This window comes from Mauremys reevesii, linkage group 2, assembly GCF_016161935.1.
Source record: "Mauremys reevesii isolate NIE-2019 linkage group 2, ASM1616193v1, whole genome shotgun sequence".
NCBI lineage: Eukaryota > Metazoa > Chordata > Testudines > Geoemydidae > Mauremys > Mauremys reevesii.
Genome location: NC_052624.1, coordinates 52,821,556 through 52,842,239, shown reverse-complemented (window position 1 = coordinate 52,842,239; position 20,684 = coordinate 52,821,556). Strand labels below are relative to the sequence as shown.

The 20,684-nt window shown below is 44.4% G+C and overlaps 1 protein-coding gene across 17 annotated transcripts in view; it reads right to left on the bottom strand.

Annotated features, from left to right (window-relative positions):
• Positions 1-4,709: 4,709 nt before the first annotated feature.
• Positions 4,710-20,684, bottom strand: part of SCIN (scinderin) — a 148,700-nt gene continuing 132,725 nt past the window's right edge. For all 17 annotated transcript variants that reach the window (XM_039525853.1, XM_039525856.1, XM_039525860.1 and 14 more), the window contains 9 exons: positions 19,618-19,833; positions 17,722-17,843; positions 17,022-17,112; positions 12,136-12,306; positions 11,071-11,248; positions 10,443-10,564; positions 8,276-8,353; positions 6,774-6,834; positions 4,710-5,704 (listed from right to left, as the gene is read on the bottom strand). In XM_039525853.1, the coding sequence (XP_039381787.1) occupies positions 5,571-5,704; positions 6,774-6,834; positions 8,276-8,353; positions 10,443-10,564; positions 11,071-11,248; positions 12,136-12,306; positions 17,022-17,112; positions 17,722-17,843; positions 19,618-19,833 (1,173 nt within the window). In that variant the 3' untranslated portion in view covers positions 4,710-5,570. The remainder of the gene's footprint in view (positions 5,705-6,773; positions 6,835-8,275; positions 8,354-10,442; positions 10,565-11,070; positions 11,249-12,135; positions 12,307-17,021; positions 17,113-17,721; positions 17,844-19,617; positions 19,834-20,684) is intronic.

Here is a 20,684-nt window from a genome sequence, read left to right as displayed (position 1 = left end):
TCATGTATTCTCACTTTAGGCTCAAGCCTGCCTTAAGGCACAGCCCCACACTGGGCATGATAGGGAGCTGCACTGCTCCAGAGAGAGCTCTGGGAAGTAATCAGCATCTGGGATGCAGACTCTCTCTCAGGTATGTAGGGAGAGTACACCTGCTGCCACTAGCCAGAGTGCAACATACTCCCCCACTATATGCCTCCTCTCAATTCTGCTGACAGATGGCTAGAGGGCAGGGCCATGGTCTCACCTCCTCTAGGCTCTCTTTGATTCTGCAGCTGGAATGTTGACAATTTTGTTGCTGTGTGAGAAAGAGGAGAAGCTACCCTCTCTCCCATAGCTGTTTTGGCTCTTCAGGACTAAAGGAATAACATGCTTTTTGTCACACATATAAGCACACAGTTCTGAAACACTCCCCCATACACACACACACACAGACTGAACAGACTGTTGAGTAAAAACCAATCCTTTTTATAGTCACCTTTCAGAGCAGAACTGCGGCTAGATATCACAGAATGCTATAGGGCAAAGTGTATATTTAAAATATACTTATCTGATCCTGGAAGCAGGCTTCTCTGCCATGTGTAATGTTTGCTGAGATTCTGAAATTGGCCACGTTATTATAGATCTAAATTACTAATACCATTTGTAATCGTAAAATGACCTTTTGGGCCTAATGATTTCAATTGTTATCTTTCCATTTCAATTTAGTATATGCCGATGAGTTATGATACTATATTTACCAGCAGCAGCACATATGATCACTAGTGATTTAGACTGGTCTTCTAGTACAGGTAACACTACTGCAATAATTTGCTATTATAAATGGACAAAGAGTGCCCTCTCCTGTTCGGTAATAATGCAAAATGTGGCTCATCCTTGGGTGCAATTCTGAGTGTTTCTATACCCACATTTTTCCTTTCTAACCTCTGTGCAACAAGACAGATGTGTTTGCCGCATGGGACCTTAAAACTAGTTACTTAAGCCCTTAAATAAAAGTAGCCTTATTTTCAGAGGTGTTGAGCACTCACAGCTCTCATCGATAATACATACTTTGGTTACAGGATTTGCCACATTAGATGAGACTATTGGTCCATGCTTTCTGGAGACCTGCCTTAATCAGTGTCCAATATATCTGAAGCTGTAGAGGAAACTGAAAATCCTATTTGCACAGCACCTAGCACATTGTGGGCATTGCCAGAGACAAATAGGCCCCAATTTCCATATCTGGGTGCTTAGAGTTAGGCAACTAAATAGAACTGAGCACAGCTTCACTGACCAATGTGGTCAAAGATGTTTTTCTTTTTTAAGGAATTTATAACAAGATTTTTTTTTTAAAGCCCTCACTGGTTGGAGAAATGTTGTGGAGCCTTGCTAACAACTATTGTGCTTAAACACAATTGATAGAATTGGTTTTGGTCATAAGGCCCTAATGCCCATCTACCTAGCAGTAATCACTGTGTCAGAAGGACTACTTGTAACACCATAATGCCCTGCCCAAGTTATAACACATTTTATCTTGCATGTGAACCAAAACTTTGTTTTATCTGTGTTTTGGAATATATTGACAGACCCTTGTGAAGATCAGAGCTGTAACAGTGTTCTGGAACACAGTTAAAACATAGTTTGACTTTGATCCCAGCTACATAAGTGAGACTAAATTCTGTTTATAATACAATTAAGGCATTATTATATTTTATAACACACTCTTCTGACATGGCAAAGATTGCTAAAATCGTGAGTAGGCAACAGGTTGCTGATTGTCCATAGGCTGTAGAGAACCCCATTAACTAATCAATTGAGGTTGTATGTTCTTCTTTTTAATATTCCTTCTTTTTAGCCTAATTGCAGTCTCTTAGAAAAGTGCAGAGGACATCCTTTTTAAAAAACATGCTGTTTCCTTTTTCATAAAATGATCTTTACACACATTACCCATAGTGTGTCCTGCAAAGAGGGCTGCAAAGAGGAAATTTATAATTGGCTGACTAATTTGATCACAATGTTATTAACTTTCCTTAAAGATGAAATAATATGCTGATAAGCATGCACTTCTTGGCTGCTCATACGCAGGGGCGGCTCTAGAGCCCAGCGGGGCAAGCACCCGCCTGGGGTGGCCGTTTCCCAGGGGGGCGGCAGGCTGGGCCGGTGGACCTGCCGCAGTCATGCCTGCGGGAGGTCCACCGGAGCCCCGGGACGACCGGACCTGCCGCAGGCATGACTGCGGATGGTTCGCTGGTTCCGCGGCTCGGCTGGACCTCCCGCAGGCATGACTGCGGCAGCTCAACCGGAGCCGCCGGATCAGCGAACCGCCCGCAGCTGCGGGAGGTCCAGCTGAGCCGCGCGACCAGCGGACCCTCCGCAGTCATGCCCGCGGGAGGTCCGCTGCTCCCGCGGCTCCGGGGCGCCTCCCGCGCATGACTGCTTGGGGCGGCCAAATTTGTAGAGCCGCCCCTGCTCATACGTTAGTCAAAGCATGTTTCGTATAACTTTGTAATGTCGCTGGATGAGCTGATATGATGGGTCAACTCTCTGTGGGTGTAAATTGGCACAAAGGATTAATTACTGGCTAATTAAATTGTCCCCCTAACAAGGAAATGAGTGTTTGCCATTCTTTTAAATATCAATGGGAACACAAAATAAACAACAATGTTTCCGGAGGAAAAAAGAAATCAGCTTTCCACAAATAGTTATAATACTGTGTTTTATAATTTATTTACATGAAATGACACATCCAAATACAGCCAAGTTGCATTAATATAGATTTAAACAAACATGTAAAGCTAACAGATTTTCAGAATTTACCCTCTTCACCCTCCCAACCCTTAAAAAATAGAATTAGATTCTTATATTTTAATATGGTGCAGTATTCCCTGGTTCTTACGCTGTCAGTTACCCAGTTGTGCAACTTTGTTCAATAATATTGACTAATGCAGTTGAGACTTGTTTTCACTCCTTTGGCTTTACTGAGCTTCAAATTCACCATTAACCATATAGAAAAAATATAAAAACCAATTTTAAAATTCTATTTTCAAACATTTAAAAGTACAATTAAAAAACACAATCAGAATTCCTTGTTTAAAAATCCAAATTGGCACAGAGCCCATATGATTTACTGTTGTACACGTTGGCATTAAAATGAACGCTACAGGATAAATGTTCAAAGCATTGCAAAGGGTTTGAAGCGGAATGGTCCCTGCTAACTTTATGGGGAGTTGTGTGGTTAAACCACAAACACACACACTGTCTGAAAGTGTTTTTCTAAATTCACAAGAATAAAAATAATCTGCATTCTTTACACCAGCATGACTATGTGATTCTTTGCAATTTTTGAGAGAGACCCTGGACCACATTCTACAGTGCTTACTCAGAGCTCCATCTTCCCAGGCAGGGCCGGCTCTAACATTTTTGCCGCCCCAAGCAAAAAAAAAAAAAGAACGCCGCCCCGCCCCCGCGAGTGCTGCTGAACCCCCCCTGAGCGTCGCGTCGCCCAAGTCCCTGTCCCCGCGAGCGTCGCGTCGCCCAAGACCCCTCCTCCCAAGCTTCGCGTCGCCCAAGCCCCCGCCCCCGCGAGCATCGCATAACGCTGCCCAAGTCCCCGCCCCCGCGAGCATCGCGTAACGCCGCCCAAGCTCCCCGCCCCTCCTGAGCACCGCACCGCGCCGCCCAAGTCCCTGCAACCCCGAGCACCGTGCCGCCCAACTCCCCGCCCCCCCAGCACCGCGCCACGCCACCCAAGCGCCCCCCCCCCCCAGTGCTGCCCAGCCGAACCAGAAAAACCAAAAACAAACCCCGAGCGCCGCCCTGTCCCAAGGTGCCGCCCCAAAGCACATGCTTGGTAGGCTGGTGACTGGAGCCGGCCCTGTTCCCAGGATACTCAGTGCTGCTGAAAGAAAAGTGGTTCCCCAAAGCATTGGCAAAGCACATTCAAAGTCTGCTCAGCACGTGTGTGAAGAGTTCCAGTCTTCTGCCCATTGAGGAAAAACATGCAACACGTTTGGCCATGTGAGCAAATCTCTACACTTGCACAGAACTGAGCACTGATGAGTAGGGGAAAAAATGAGACTGGTGCAGCCTGAGGTAACTTGTGGCTGGGATATTCAGTGTGTGCTTGCAGTCTGGTGAATGAAATGATGTGCGCTGATCCATTTTTAAAGGTGTCAGTGACTCCCGCTGCCATTCAGGAGCAATAGCTCACTTAAGTGTGTTTAAGAGCAGCAGTTAGAGCAAATGTGGGCAAACTACGGCCCACGGGCCACATCTGGCCTGTGGGACCGTCCTGCCCGGCCCTTGAGCTCCCAGCCAGGGAGGCTAGCCCCCAGCCCCTCCCCTGCTGTCCCCGCTCCCTTGCAGCCTCAGCTCGCTGTGCTGCCAGCGCTCTGGTCGGTGGGGCTGTGAGCTCCTGCCGGGCAGCGTGGCTGCGAAAGCCGCTGGCCTGCCCCGGTGTTCTAGACTGTGCGGCGGTGTGGCTGGCTCCGGCGGGGTGGCACGGCTGCCAGTCCTGGTGCTCTGAGTGGCATGGTAAGGGGGCGGGGAGGAGGGGTGTGGATAGGGGTCGGGGCAGTCAGGGGGCAGGGAGCAGGGGGTGGTTGGATAGGTGTGGGAGTCCTGGGGGGGGCAGTTGGGGGCAGGGGGTCCCAGGAGGGGGTAGTCAGGGGACAAGGAGCAGGGGGAGTTGGATGGTCGGAGGTTCTGAGGGGGGCAGTCAGGGGGCAGGAAGTGGGAGGGAGTTGATGGGGCAGGGGCCAGGCTGTTTGGGGAGGTACAGCCTTCCCTACCTGGCCCTCCATACAGTTTCTGAACCCCAATGTGGCCCTCAGGCCAAAAAGTTTGCCCACCCCTAACAGGGATAACACGCAGCCAGTATGTGTCTGAGGGCTCTATAGAAACAGTGTCTGTCACAGCCAACTGTACCGGGCCTTATGATGATATATGTTCACATCACATTCATTCAAGCCTATAGCATCTGCTCCACTCAGATTATATCCATTTCCTGAACCACATGTAACAAAGTACCATTTTCACATTGGCTCTCTCGGACTCCTGCAGGACAGAAGCTCTCATTCCTGATTCAGACTGCAATGGAAGTTTTGTACTAGTAAGGACCGCAGGATTTTGACACTTTAGGTAAATTAGGGCCCAATCCTGCTGCTGGGATTCTTTCCCCTCAACATCAATGGGTCCTGGGTGGGCCAAATTCTGCTCTCACTTATTCTGGTGTAAAAAGCAGAATTTGGCCCACTGATGAATGTTAGCTTGTAAATTGTATATTAATGTGTAACTGATCTACAGTTTTTGTTTAGAAAAAGGCATTTTAAGACCAAACCAATGGTATCACTCCACATAGATACTGTGTAAAAAACCCAACCCACCACTAAGAAATTATGTTACTACTTTATCATCTCATTTAACCTTTCCAAAGCTAAGACATGCTAGTTTACTCAGAGGAATATACGAAAGCTGCGGAATGGGTGACAACTGCTGCATCAATATTGTTTTACAAGCTAATGCTTAAGAATACTAGAGAATAGTTGTGCTCTGACTGCATTCTGTTTGTAGCAGAGGCCTTCACTGATAGATCAGTTTTTCCATTTGTTGTAATCCCAGCCCAAGAACCAGCCTGTGAATGTAGGGGGTTCATATCCTTGCTTCACAACAACAAGTGGGGTCCCCTTGTCTCTTCCAGAAGGATCTGTCTCAATATAGCGTTTGGCTTAAGAGATAACAGTAAAACATGGAAAATATTAGTCCATTCACCAGGAGAAAAATAATTAAAATACTCAGAAAAATAAACTAAGTTGTTATTACACTGATTCAGCTTAATTACATCAAATGATCAAATAATTATTGCTTTCTCTCAGCTGCCAGTCAAATTTTCTGAATTGTCAGCTCAGATGTCAGTTTAAAAAAACAAACAAACAAGATTCAGGCACAGTGGTCTTTGCCCTGGTCATTTGGGTCCTACCATTTAATAGCTCTTTAGCTCTGGAACGGGTGAAGGCCTCAGGTACTGCTACTGGAATGTAGATGCTTCACTCATGGTTTTTCCAAGGAAGAGCCTTATGGCTGAATCCAATGGTTTGTCTAAGTGATGCTAGTAAATGTCTGAAAACAAGCTAGGTAACTATGTCTGCGGGGAGGGGAGGGTGTGCCAGCATTTTCAATATAAATCTTAGTATGACAGCTAGGATGGGTTAATTCACATCACTGCTGGCACATGTTTTACAATAGAGGGGCATTTAAAAAAATTGGATTTCAGGCTGCTCAAGTAGTTTAGGCACACAACAGATTTGCACCCATGTAAATTCTGGGAGCAGAATTTAGCCCATTATGACAGAATTAGAGAAGGGCAACAATGAGCAGTCTTGGAAGCTTTATTTATTTTTCTGGCTATAAATGGTTTAGGGTCAAATTCTATAGCCACTCCACATACAAAACTCCCAGAGCAGGTTTCTACAGACATGAGTCCTTTATACTTTTTAACGATATTTTGCTGTCTAGTAACACCATGTTGATGAATTTCATTCTTTATAGAAAATTACATTTAAGAAGAATAGAGTTGAGTTTTTGGTGACTGTTGCATGGTTTAAAATGGCACATAAAGAGGGAATAACCTAATCATGGAATCTTCAGAGGTAATTGCTACTCAAGCTGACTAACTCTTTAAAACACCACGCTTGGTATAATTAGAGTGTTGACCATTTCACATCTCCTCTTTCATTCATTTCTTTAATCACCACTCAATCCATTTCAATCAGCATTTTGTCAAACACATTTCTTACCAGATTTCACAGATTCATTTCGCTCAGTTTCATTAGCATCTTTACCAATCCAGACAAACACCTGTAAATAGACAATTGAAAAGTTTAGTTGTCATATTGTTATGGGGATTGGCTCAGATTCTGATCTTATTTACATCATTGAAATCCAGAGTAATTCCACTGACTCCATTAGGAGAAAAAGCAGGCATCAATACAGTGACTCCAGAGTTACACGAGTGTAAATGAGATCAGAATCTTGCCCATCATATTTAAAGACACAAGTTTTCTATAGACACAGTTCAATGCTACAAAATCCCTCCACATCCTGGACATTTGCAAGTTCAGTGCTAAATCCTATAATTTCAGGGACATTTGTTAGACCCTCTCTCTTCATAGATTTGTCCTAGTGTTTTGCAAACTTTTTTAGGTTAAACTAAAAATGTTGGGCCTGATTCTCTTCTGCCTTGCACCTTGTGTAGTCATGCAGAATGGATGAAAAACACAACCAAACAGAATTCTAGGTAGTACTGTACACTTTCTTTGCACAGATGGAAGGAATAGGAGAATCAGGCTAATTATTTATAACCCATGCTGAAATCCCCTCCTCCCCACAGCTTGTATAGATCACAAACCAGGGCAATGTGTTCTGCATGTGCATGTGTTTCTAGTAATCACACTTTTTCAGTGTGTGATTAAAAAAATATGAGAAACATCTTTAGTTTTTATGTTTGTTGTGCCAAATCCAGCCCTGGTTCTGCAATGCAGGCGATTCCTCACTCCCTATATACTGTGAAAAAGTGCTCCATAACAACTCTTTATATAGCAGTGTGGATGGGGGTGAGGGTGTAGGGGCATGATGGATCTAAAAGCCAACCCCATTTGTTCTGGGTGTATGCCACCCTTCGGTGGCAGTAACAGCTGCTGAACAACTGTGCTGGTCTCCCACAAGCTGGCGGAAAGGAGTGAGGTTCTGTTTTCTCCAATCCCTGTGAAGTTCCCCTGAAGAAGGCCAGTTTGCAGAGGTGCTCAGCAGGATCCTACGATTTGGCCCATTCTCTACTCAAGTGCTTTTTCTGCCACATACTGCTATGTTCTTCTGGAGGCTTCTGTAGGTTTGGAAAGGTTTTTGTACAAGAATTTTGAAGACAAAACAGAAATCTCCAAAACATTGTTGGGCTGATTTGCATTGCACTGTGGTGGCTTATAGTCATGCAACTTCCATTAGCATTAATGGGAAATGCAACCATAATCTTGCATGATGGCTTGAAAACATAGTGGATATTCATAGTTGCATGTCAAATAGCTCAAGAGAAAACATAGCTCTATTTTCTTCCTCGGTTATAATTTCAATAAGCAAAATCCCTTCTAGCTTCAAAACATGGTACTTTTTGTATGTAATTATCGTTACTCCTCTGCTTTTATGGTCATTCTCTTACTGTCTTCTCGCTGGTTGTCCATCCGTAAATTGTTGTTAGGAGTAAATACTTTTTGTCACCACATAAAACATTAAGTACATAGCTTACCTGCTCCCAAGTATCTAACAACATGACATCATCTTCAGCTAAATCATCCTGAGTGAATTCTCCTGGGACCTCCTCAATCTAAAATGGATAATAAAATTGGTATTGTAGGCCCATTCAAGATTTTCATGCTTGAGTTTGGACAAAGATGAGACTTTTGAAATGGATGACTCTAAAAACAGTCATGCATTTGCTTTTTTTTTCCCCCTCCCCCCTCCTTTCTGTAGGAGCAGGTTCAAAACTGATGTTGATCTATGAGTGAAATGCAGTAGACTGGTAGGAGCAAATCAGACATCTGGCTACATCATTAACCCATCTTTCAGTTTGGCACAATTGGGAGTCTGTGCTCAGGAGAGGCACAGATTTCAAATGGTAGCAGTGAGTGTGGTAAATTGTGACTGAGATGCACTGGCGGACCGGGGTAGGGAAATCCGCTTAGTGCCTACCTACACTAAATGCCTGGACAGAGCCAAACTTTCAGCTTGTATATTCATGGGCATTAATATTTACCAGGTACCACAACACCGATTAAGTGAAGGAAGGCAATAGTTTTGATGTGCAGTTCATGGGCTCAGTCTTGAAATGGCAAAACTCCCACTGACTTAAAAAAATGGGACCTTTTGCTTGATTAAGGAATTCAAGGTTGGGCCTCAAGAGAATTAGAGGCTAACTTCTTCAGATGTGTTAAAGGCAAGTAGGAAAGCAGTTCCATTTTGGTTTCTATCAAGCAGGAGAGGTAATAGTTCAGCTAGTGGTCAGGCTGCCATTGTTTGATGTGACTGAAAGGCTTGTCTGTGCTTGGCAATGCTGAGGTGAGGAGGGGACAGAAGGTGCAAAGAACCTTTTCTCCTTCCTCTCTTTTGTGAGCATGTGCAGGAGCTGGGAATGATTGGCTCCTTGTGCTGTCCTGAGTGCAAAGACATGGGAAGGTGAGCACTAAAGTGAGGCCAGGTCCTATGGAATTTAATAGAAAGTGATAACTTTGGATATAGGGTTTTTTTTTAAACCATCTTGTAGACTTTATAGAAAATTCTATTCCCCTGTGGATTTCCATGGGAGGGTTTGAAAAGGCTGCAAGAAAGACATACCTCTCCATTACATTTTATAAGATCTTAGTACTTTTCTAAGAACTTTATTGGTTTCATCTCTTTTAAATTGGATGGGACCTTTCCGCAAGGGACATGAGTAGGGAGAAGCTCCACTCCCTCCATGCTAGTCAGCGGTGTTCGCCCAAGAGAGAGTGCCTCCTTACCAAGTGTGGTGCAGTGCCTGTGCTCTCAGAACTCCCTAAGTCAATGTGCCTCAGTCACACAAACCTGCTCTGGAAATGCCTGCTGGGGAAGCATGCCTCCTCACCTCCCTCAATACTCAGAACCTTAAAGGCACAATTACAGGAAAACTTCCATCTGCCTCCGGCACTATGGGTTAATGAGGGGTCAAGGAACCTTCCCTTTCCCCACCACCACTAGCAACACTTGAAGGACCCAGGCATGATATAGACCTAGCATTTTCCTGAACAACTGGCTGTGGGCTCAGTTAGCATATATGGCAATTCTTCAGGGCTCCATGAAAACATGGCTAGGAGGGTTTGGTCAGGGCCTTACCTATCAGTGCACCTTCTAGTTGCAGGTAGCAGACACTAGTAGGAGTACAAGCTACTTCCTCCAGAAGCAGGGCTCTCCCCAGAATTCCCTAAGACATTCATGCCTGTGTCTGCCTATGTCTTCAGAGCACCGCTCATCCCCTCTAGCTTTCCACCTGCCACCACCATCACCACCTCTACAGAGAGCAGTAATGTAGGCCATGATTTTGAATTCTTAAATAAACCTACTAATGTGCAAGTCTGGTTTTGACACATTCATCTTTTCCATCAAACTTTTTTTCTCCCAACACATCGATCTGCATATAACAAAATGAGAAGGAAATAGTCTTGAACTTTTATTTCCCTCTAGCAGTCACTGGTTTGTATTCCTTCAGGACTAGTCCAAACACTCTACACCATTTTTATCTTGTGCTGCTTGGTAAGCATTGGGATAGTAGACTAGCAATTCACAAAGGTACCATGCTGTGTCAATGGAGGCCTCAGGTGGTGTTTCATTTAGTGTCTATTGCTTCCCAATATGTCAGAGTACAGAATTATCAGAGGGGAAAGTATCCATCATATACTTACAATAAACCTGCCAGTCTTATTGGAACAGCCATAGAGACGAGGCGGGTGGTCTTCAGACTCAGTTAGCAGCTGTGCTGAAGTCTGGTATTTTTTCTTACCTCCAAGGGCTCTCCAGAATTCCTCTGGAATATACATGACACAATCTACTTGGCATTGAGTTTTATGTTTTCTTCTTTAACTTGATGGATACTGTTTCAAAAATCCCCAAACAATATTCCCTTTGCCTGGCCCATAATGTGTAAGTTTTTCTTTAATAGTTCTATTCTTCCCATTGTTTATAAAAGCCAATGCAGATATTCATGTGATTACATGTAATCCCACCTTGCGCTCTTTCTCTCTCTCTATTTGTTTTAGTCACTCAGTATGTGGTAAGGGCTAAATTCTGTTGCACCCAATGCAACTCAATTGACTTCTATAAGATAGCACTACTTGTAAATCAGCTCAGATTCTGGACAAATATCCTTATTGCAAAACACAGCCAGATTTTCAGAGAAAGGGGAGTGTAATTTGTTTGTCCACAAAAGTGTGTATTTGCAAAAAACCCATTTGTATGCACATTTGGGACCCAATCCTGTCTGGTATTGTGCAGCCTCAGTCCCACTGAGCAGCCAGATTGCCCAGTACTAACCTGGTTCCCGGCTTTCCTCAATCCTAGTGGTTTGACATTTCAGAATGCTGGCTACATATTGAGCTCCTTTTTCCTCTTCTCTGCTTGCTCCTTTTCCGACCCAGGTGTAGCCGGAGTTCGTTGGCAGTTTCAAAACAAAAACATCATTGGAGTTCAATGAAGTTGCATCAACATCAACCTAGAGCAGGAGTGAGATTGTTTCATTCTTCTGATTTTTAAATAACCCACACATTCACTTTTCTACACACTGACGTACACCTGTAATACTGGTGTAAATCCAGAGTAACTGCACTGTCTGCTGGGGTGTTTCTCTAGATTTACACTGCACTAGCTTGGGGCACATCTACACTGGAGCTGCAGCTGTAACTTCCATCCCAGGCAGACATAAGAACACTAGTTTTTATCCAGTGCACTAGAAATAGCAGTGTAGCCATGGTGGCAAAGGCTAACCACCCAAGTATGATCCTATCCAAGACCTTAAGTTTGTACATGGGCAGATAGCCTGACCTGCTGCAGCTACACTGCTATTTTTAGTGCATGAGTTTGATCAAAACTAGCATGCATATGCTACCCAAACTGAAAATTACACCTCCAGCTCCAGCGTAGACGTACCCTTCGTATTTCACTTAAAATTGATAATTGGCCTGAGAGAAGAATTTTAACTAGCTGCCTAGGGTTAGGAAGACAAGGTGGATTTGGTAATATCTTTTATTGGACCAACTTCTGTTGATGAGAGAGATGAGCTTTCCAGCTTACATACAGCTCTTCAGGTCTGTGTTCTGGTTAGTAAGAAATTTTCCATACGCTCAGCTTATTCTTTAATTATCCACTATGGCGTTTCTTGCAACTTCCTCTGAAGAATCTAGTACTGGCCACTGTCAGAGATGTCATACTGGACTAGACCTGGAATGGCATCTGATCCAATCCGGAATGCGAGCTCCTATGTTCCTACTCATACTATAACTATCAAAGAGAAGTGATTTTAACTGACGCTTGCCATTCTGGTGCTCATTCCAACTGTACTATGTTACATGGGGAATATTTTACTGAACATGTGATTTTTACCTCCACAATCCTGGTGATGGACGCCAGGTTCCTGCGAATTTGAAAGAGACGTGTGGGGGGAGCGGGTTTCTGACCTCCTTTCTTGGATGTTCCATCCTTGTAGACAATGAGTGGTTTGTCTTTGAACAAACTCAGCAAATGTGCAGGTTCTTTTCCTTGGGAGACCCGGATCTGTACAAATAAAGGAAAAGAAATTAAAGGATTTTACATTAGTTTTGGCATGACTGAAGCCCAAGGTGACGATAGCTAACAGGGTAAGTAGGTTAGGAAGAATTACTAATGGCAAGCTGTCTCAGCTAAGCACCCATAATTTCAGAGGCACTGTAGCTGCAGCATTCATAAGCTGTTTTGTCACTCATACTAACATTCATACACACACACTAATATTTCTTACAGAACATTGGGATTGGGACTTGTACATTTAGTTTCTAAGGGATGAAAACGCTGATGGTTGCCATTTACTTTAATAAGAAAACGGTTCCTTTTTGAAAAAAAATTGCCTCTTTACAGAGGTTTTAAGCAGGCATTTAATTTTCCTAGAAGACTCTGGTTCTGAAGTTTAGGGGATTTGTATTTAAATGAAGTAGGAAAAATGGGTTTTTCATCATAACCATTATTTCTAGGTCTGTATGTCTGCATGAGAATGAAAAAGGGAGCATAAATCCACCAGGTGATGGATAACTAGGCTGACAATATAAACTTCTAGTGTATATGGGAAAAGATGGCATTTAAAACTGAACTGGCAAATGCCTCTAATTTTCAGGGAATCTGAATATAAAAATAACATATTTATTTATTATTGTACAGCAGAATTCTCTATTTCTTCACTCTGGAGGAAACAAAAAGCTGACAACTAAAGGCTACATTCTGCCCAGAGACTTTTTTCTGTTTTCCTTCCCTCTTGCAGTATACAAGAGCAGCATACTTTAAGCATGATTTGAAGTATACCACATACGTATCAAGTACTGTATGCATCAGAGGAATGCATGATGGAGGATAGATGAGAAGAAAAGAGAGAAGAAAAGGGATGGTACAGGGAATTGGCTAAAATCTTTCTTTAAAAAAGAGCAATACAGAGGAGAAGAGGGAGATGAGGGGAGAGAAAACAGCAAAGAAGACCACTTGATACAGCTGGCATGGGAAAGAAAAGTCATTACTTCAGATGCCAGAAACACACACTTCTACTTGGTGTCCTGAATGTGCAGAGCAACCAGCTTAGCCAGCAGAGAGAGCTTATATGCCCATGAGCAAGTCTGATACATTCCTTCAAAGATTGAAACATACATAGAAACAGAGCTCCCTAACCACGGGCGGCTCTAGGTATTTTGCCGTCCCAAGCACGGCAGGCAGGCTGCCTTCAGCGGCTTGCCTGTGGGAGGTCCCCGGTCCCGCGGATTCAGCGGCACGCCTGCGGGAGGTCCGCCGAAGCCGCGGGACCAGCGGACCCTCCGCAGGCATGCTGCCGAAGGCAACCTGCCTGCTGCCCTTACGGCGACCGGCAGAGCGCTCCCCATAGTTTGCTGCCCCAGGCACGTGCTTGGCGTGCTGGTGCCTGGAGCCATCCCTGTCCCTAACCTCTGTTTTTTGACCTGAGACTTCTGCTTTGAGCCCTGGTATATCAGCCTACTAGCTGTGTTCTCTGCCTTTTGGGCCAGATGTCAGATCCCCTCCTTTCCCCCTGATAATGGCTTCCCCTCATCCAAGAAAAGGAACAGAGGGCCAGAGAAGGGAGTGTTCAGCTGAGATAGGGAAAGATCCTCAATACCAGCCCAGCACAGAGTCTGAGTGCCAGCCTCCAGCAGCAGCAAAGAAGCAAACTTCTCAGCACAGCCTGCTGGAGGAAAGGCAGATGAGGAAGAGCTGGCTGCTGCTGAGGAGCCTGGCACTCAGACTCTGGGAGGAGCAGAGCCTGTGAGGTGTTGGTGAGGAGCTTGTGCGAGACGGGTGCATGCTGATGCACTGAGTGGCTGAGAACTGTCTGCTGGATAGGGTGCATGGCTTCAAGCCAGTGCAAAGGAGCAAGGGGATGCCTTATTACCCTGTGTGAGCTACCCACAGCACACGAGCTTGAGCAGGGGAGGAGCAGAGCCACTGTCAGGCTCCTGCTGCTTCTCCTGTGCAGGTGAGTGGGGAGAGAACAGGCAAGGATGGGGAATGGGAAGAGCCGTGGCATATCAGTGAGTGCATCAGAGCAGGTGAAGAGGGGGGAGTAATCTGTGCCAACAAAAGAGCTAGGAGCACGGGGGAAGCAAGAAGCAGATTGTGACGGTATTCCTACCCTCCAACTGGGGCAGTGCACCTCTTACTATGGCTGGATTGTAGGACTGCAGTCCAACCTAAGGTTGCCAGGCCAGGCGTCCGGGTTTCAACTGGAATGCCCAGTCGAAAAGGGACCGGCAGCTCCGGTTGGCACTGCCGACTGAGCCGTTAAAAGTCCGGTCGGCAGCGGAGTGCGGGCCCAGGGCTAAGGCAGGCTCCCTGTTTGATCTGGCTCCACGTGGCTCCCGGAAGCGGCCGCCAGGTCCTTGTGGTCCCTAGGCGGATGGGTGGCCAGAGAGGCTCCGCATGCTGCCCTCACCCTGAGTGCCGGCTCCCTAGTCCAACCCAAAACAAGCATTTTAACAAACTGGAGAAACATTTTGATCCCTCCAGAGATAAAGGGCTCCTTTTCAGGCCAGCCTCAGCCTGGCCTTCCTTTTGCTCCCACAGTGTTGCAGGTGGCAGCAATGGTGGGCACTATTCCCATTTCGATGTCTCACTACCGGACAGGCAGGTGCAGTCAGAGAGTGAGACAGCTGAATGAAATCAACTGAATCTGCCACTTGTGGATTCAAAATCATGGCAATGATCTGCAGGTTCAAAAAGAGAGGCCATAAAATCTGCCCCAAAGACTCTAATATGGCAAAGAGACACTGTTAGGAAATATGTGGCAGTAACTAAAGTTTCAGTCGCTCTCTTTAGTGTAACGTGGATTGTAGTGCCATCTAGTGTCTAAAAAGATGGTTACACTGGAAAATGCTACAAATTATGCTAAATATTGTTTTACATATTAAGCTTTAGCATATATATATGTTGAAAGTAATTAGCTTTTAAATATTACAGTCATTGCAATTAGATGGAACTCTTTTAGCTTAATGAAAGAAAGTTATAGAATAATTGATTATTTAACATGTATTTAAGAAGATTTCAACTAAGTAATTACATCAAGAGATTTTAACCCTCACTTAGTAGGATGTCAATAATCAATTGCTATTGATTTAACATTTAAAACTATCCCCTGCAATCTAAATTAATTATAAACTTGAGAAAAAATGATGGATCTTCACACTTATACTTAAAGGATGGGAGTCAAACACCTTCCTGCTCTCATCCCCTGCCTAGTAACCCCACTTCTCTCCTCCTTCTCCTCCTCTATTCCCTCTTTCAAAGGAGAGCCCTCCCACCTCCTGAGCTGCATGTCACCTGTGATAGAAGTGAAGGCTTGTCCCAGTGGGCAGCAGGTCTAACACTCCCACCTGCTATGCCTTCCCTGTTAGCCACTTCTCCAGCACAGAACTGTTTCTGGGCTCTGTGGCATGAAGTCGACCCCCGCAGCTACCTCTGCTGCCTCTGAGGTAGGGAGTGGGACCAGTGGGTGATGGAAGGCAGGACAGAATGAGAGAAGGCCAGAGGAGCAGGAGGTATTTTTAGCAGGGGAACAGTGGGTCACATCAGAACTGGCCTTGCCCCAGCCACACCTCTTAGCAGCCTTTGTCCTCTCCTGCATACCACATTCCTTCAGGTAAGGAGTTGTATCTGATATCTCATCCTGTGTTTCTGCAGATGGGAGCACTACCGTAGGGCCAGATTGTGACTGGCCTTTGTGCAGGTGCACAAGGGAGGAAAGGCACAAGTAATCTCCCGTGCAAGTGACAAGAACAAATCAGACCCTGAAGCAGGTGCTCTGCCTGTGGTGGTAAGTCTCTATCCCACCAATGCAAGACAGTATCTCAATGGCACAATTTGGCCCCTAGCATGTCATCAGGTCTGACAAAGAGCAGCTCCATAGGGTTAGCCATTCTCAGCAACTTCAAAAATGGCATGAAGGTTGCTGGGGGGGGGAACACTCATAAGCCCTTAATAAACAGCAAGGGTCAAAGTGGGCAAGGAAACCTCCAGTAGAATGGCAGGTGCAGGGATGGACTGGGATGGGCAGGAAGGAGGAATTCTTTGACCTTATGCTTGAAAATTCTGTTGCAAAGTGATTTGTGCCATTGGCAAAGCAGGTGTGAAAAACTAAAAGGCATAGGAAACAAGCCCTTTCATTAAGGACTGTGGAGAGTCTGAACTCTTTACTTGTGATCTGATCACAGGTTTCCAGAGGGGAAAAAGCCAATATATTAATGGAGTCCTAAAATATGCTCCACCGCTTCCCTCTGCATGGTAAGAAAAACGATGGTGATGATTATTATGAGTAGTAACAATGAGAAGAAAAATACAAATTAGCCACTTAGTGTTGCAAATGTATATGGTGCTTTTCAAATATAGAAGATGACAAGTTCCCTGCTTCCAAAGCTTACAGGCTAAGTCAAGCCATGTCACAACAAGAAAGGGAGAATATGTGGAATTATTGAGGAACTAGGGAGGATGCCTGGAAGATGCCTAAATCAACCACTGTTATTTCTGGTGAACTCAAATGACAAGCAATTTCATTACATTTCCAAAGTAAGCTACAGGGGGAAGAAAATACAGCTCTGTGAGGACGTTTGTTTACGTTCACTTCGTGCAATACAGATGTGGCTTCCATACACCAGACAAGTTGTCCGTGTGGCTTGGGGTGTTACTAAGGTTGGCCACCCCTTTTAAAGGAAAACTAGGTCACATTTATTCCTTAGAGAGACACAAACCTGGACAGCCTGTCCATTTAGTGACCGATCAAGCTGAACAGTCAGGAATGCAGATGCAGTCAGCTCGTCTTTTGTTGCATGTGCGCCTTGCCTGAGAGTGAAGAAGAAAGAAACGAAGCTGAAGCCCAGTTTCAAAATGATCCAGGACATATATTTCAAGCAAAGCACACATCTTGCAGGGGAGCCAGCTGCTTCCAAAAGGGGACTCTTAGAGAGGTGCACTGCCTGGAGCCGACAGGACAGCTGAGACCACGCTACAAGACCCACTCGTCTGTGCTCCCAATTCAGGTGCCAGTATCAGAGTGCACAGACAGACTGGAATGACTGTGGGGGTGGAGATTTCCATTGACTCAGTCTGTGTCTGTCTAGCCAGGCATGGTGGGATGGGTGTGGGGTGCTGTATGCAGTGCCAGGGCAAGGGAGTCTCTCTAACCCCCCGCTTGAGATCCTGACCTGCTCCTGGCTCTGCCTAGGTTAGATAAAAGTTAATGTGGTTCTTACTCCAGAGTTAACTCTGATTCCTTAGGAGGGAGGGTAGGCGTTTGTGCAGGGACATGTGGCTGGGACCCCTTCCCCAACCCTAGGACCCTTGTGAGATGAGACATGTGACTCATCCCACTGGTTTCAGTGGGACAACTCACATAAAGCCAGCAAATAATACAATATCCATGGGCTGAAAATCAATGCAGCCTAAACATACCATGTGTAGATGATCTGTCCTTTAGGATAAGTATAAAGTATAATGTAGCAGTCACCGCCAAAAAATTCTCCGTATGTCCCAGACTCCACAGGGATTCTGCCATTACTTTCAACACGCCAGACCTAGGAAACCAAAGACATCACTGGAAAATATTGGAATTCATCAACATTCGACTTGAAGCTGAATATCAGGGAAGGGTCAAATGAGTTACTATGTTACCTTCTTGAGGAACACTTGTTTCCGGTCTCCAAATACTATGTTAACCTAACTACTATCAGAAAAGATCAGGTGATCCTAAATGACAGAGACTGAACCATCTTGCAGTGCACTTGGCCCAGCACTGCCGACTAAATGAATGGTGGCGGGAAGTCAATTAGAAAATATTGTGCTTTCCTCTTGACATTTTGATATCACATCATGTAATGTCACTTACACTAATCCATTCCCATTCCTTTCCTTCACATCATAGGTTAATGGTACAACATTAATTAAATAGAATGATAAGTAGCAACAGAACTAAAATACCACAAGGGAAAGGTATGCTGCACTCCAGACAAGTACCCACTGCTGCACACATTATCCTCCACTTGATCTTGTATAGTTCAATTCTATGTCATATGAGTAATGCTTGAGACCTGAGTTGCTAAGGCTAAGAACACTATTCAACCAGGTCTAAGCCCAGGGATCCGTTGGCCACCTCAAACAACAGGCAGTGCACAGAGTAATCCCATAAGGAACAAGAGGAATACGCCCCACAAGCTGTAGAGCTGTTCTGTTATGTCAGCCCAATGGCTAATATAGCCCTCTGTTGCCCCAATGTTTCCTCACCATGGGGCAAAGACTCGAGGATTTGCAGTCATGTTTGGAACCCCACACAGTGCACATCGTGCCATCTTGCCCTCTCTGAATCCAGTCCTCACAGTTGGACAATGGAACACACTGATTCTGCTTCTGTGAGGGATCTCTCTAGCCATGAGTTGAAGACTGCCTTCAGAGAACAGACCTGGTGTATGAAGGACTTACAGATATAGAGTGAATGAATAAAATTCCCATTAACTTTTGACTTCTGGGATTTCACCCATACTCTTTAACAGGTAGGCTTTCAAGTAGAGAGAAGAGAGAAGTGTCACTTTAGAATAAGTGTCATATTTAAAGTAAGGCTTGGAAGGATTAAATTTTTATATCGGTAAATGTCGATAACCATCGATTTCACCATATACGCACAAACTGTCAAACATTTCCATCAATAATACCTGAAATTTACAGATAGGCAAAGTAGAAAACATGCTGCTTGAGAACTTATTATCATTTAATTTAAAGCTATTAACGTTGTACACTTTGATATGTGATGTTGACAATTTGTGTTTAAATGGTTTATAAAGCCATCTCAATTTCTACTGTCATTAAATAACTGTCTGACCCCCACAATAATTTCCAGCAATTGTGACAATTTAAATAGATAAAAATTGAAAAAAGTGCTCAAAACCCATAATTCTGTGCAACTATAAAAATTTAAATAGATAACAAAAATTAAAATGCTTAAAAAGAAACAGTGATATCCATTAAAATTATATATATAAAAAAACAACAACAACAAAATCAAATTCTGCTAAGCCTAATTATGTAAGAGAGGTGACAGTTCTACTTTTGTACAGAATGACTGATATAGCATTTTTCATGGGCATTAAAGCACTTTACTGAAGAACGAACTACAGCACATAGATGACATGGTGATTCATTCCCTCTCCAGCAAAAGGCTCTTGAGATGAGCAGTTTCGTTGCAAAATCTGCAACTTCACAACAGTTTAAACCTGCAAAATAACAACCTATCCAGTAAAAGTAACAAGAGAATGTAGGTAGCTGAAATATATATGTATTTTTAAATGATAAAATTACCTCCACTTTCCCTGAACCGTCATCAACCATATTGTGTTGGGCAGCCATTTGTGGAGATTCATGTAACTTGGTAGCATCAAATTCAATCTGCTCAATTCTAGCCACTCTCTCAGTGACATAGACTTTCCCAAAGCCTTCACTTTGATATTTATCCTTCCAGTCTCTGAAGAACTGTTTGAAGATTGGAGTTTCCCCTCCTTCTGGAAGCACTTGAATCTGCAGGTAAGAAATGTGTGAGGGAAAAGCCAGTACGTTACTATTACTGTCCCTTTAGTGGAGCGAAGTAGAATATTTTGGGCAGCTGATGGTCCACTGGTTACAAATTGTTTTCATTTTTCTGTGGCCACTTTTTGTGTGGACCTCTCAAATGACATGTGGCCACTGTGATCCATGCCTTTCTGACCTTCAGTTTAGGCTTATTGGTAATGTTCTCAATCTGCAGGTAGCCAAAGAGTCTATCCAGAAATTAAAGCTAGTACTGCATGGAGCAATACACCTGCTGATCAAGACAGAGCATTGAGAACGTATCACACCAGCTCTTAGCACTAAATACTGGCTGGCTATCCACTTCCAAACCCAATTCAAAGAGCTACTCCTCGTTTACAAAGTCCTATATGGACTGGGCCTTGTTGCACAAATTTGATAGATAGTTACAATAATCAACTGGGCACAGTGGCCGACAGAACCTAGAGTCCATCTTGCCAGGTCCAGAGACAGAGCTCTCCAGGGAGAGATCTGACTGCAGTGGAGCAAGCTCCTGGTGGAGATTAGGCTGACCTGAATCTGACTGCTTTTAAGGCATGCTGCATGAGGCTTTTAAGGCATGCTGTTTCTTCACAGAGGAGTTTTCCTAAAAGGAGGGATGAAGATGCCTCACTCCACTTCGAGTCTGATCCTTCAGGCAAGAAGTTGTGATGGGGGAGAGAGTGAAGAGCAAGGATCCTATTATGGGGCATTCCGCATACGAGATAGATTTCTTACTGTTGTTGGTAATCTAAAAAATGAGGTGTGGAACTGAAGCCAGGCATTGAATGAGTAAGGTTTGTACGAACTATCTTACTTCAAAT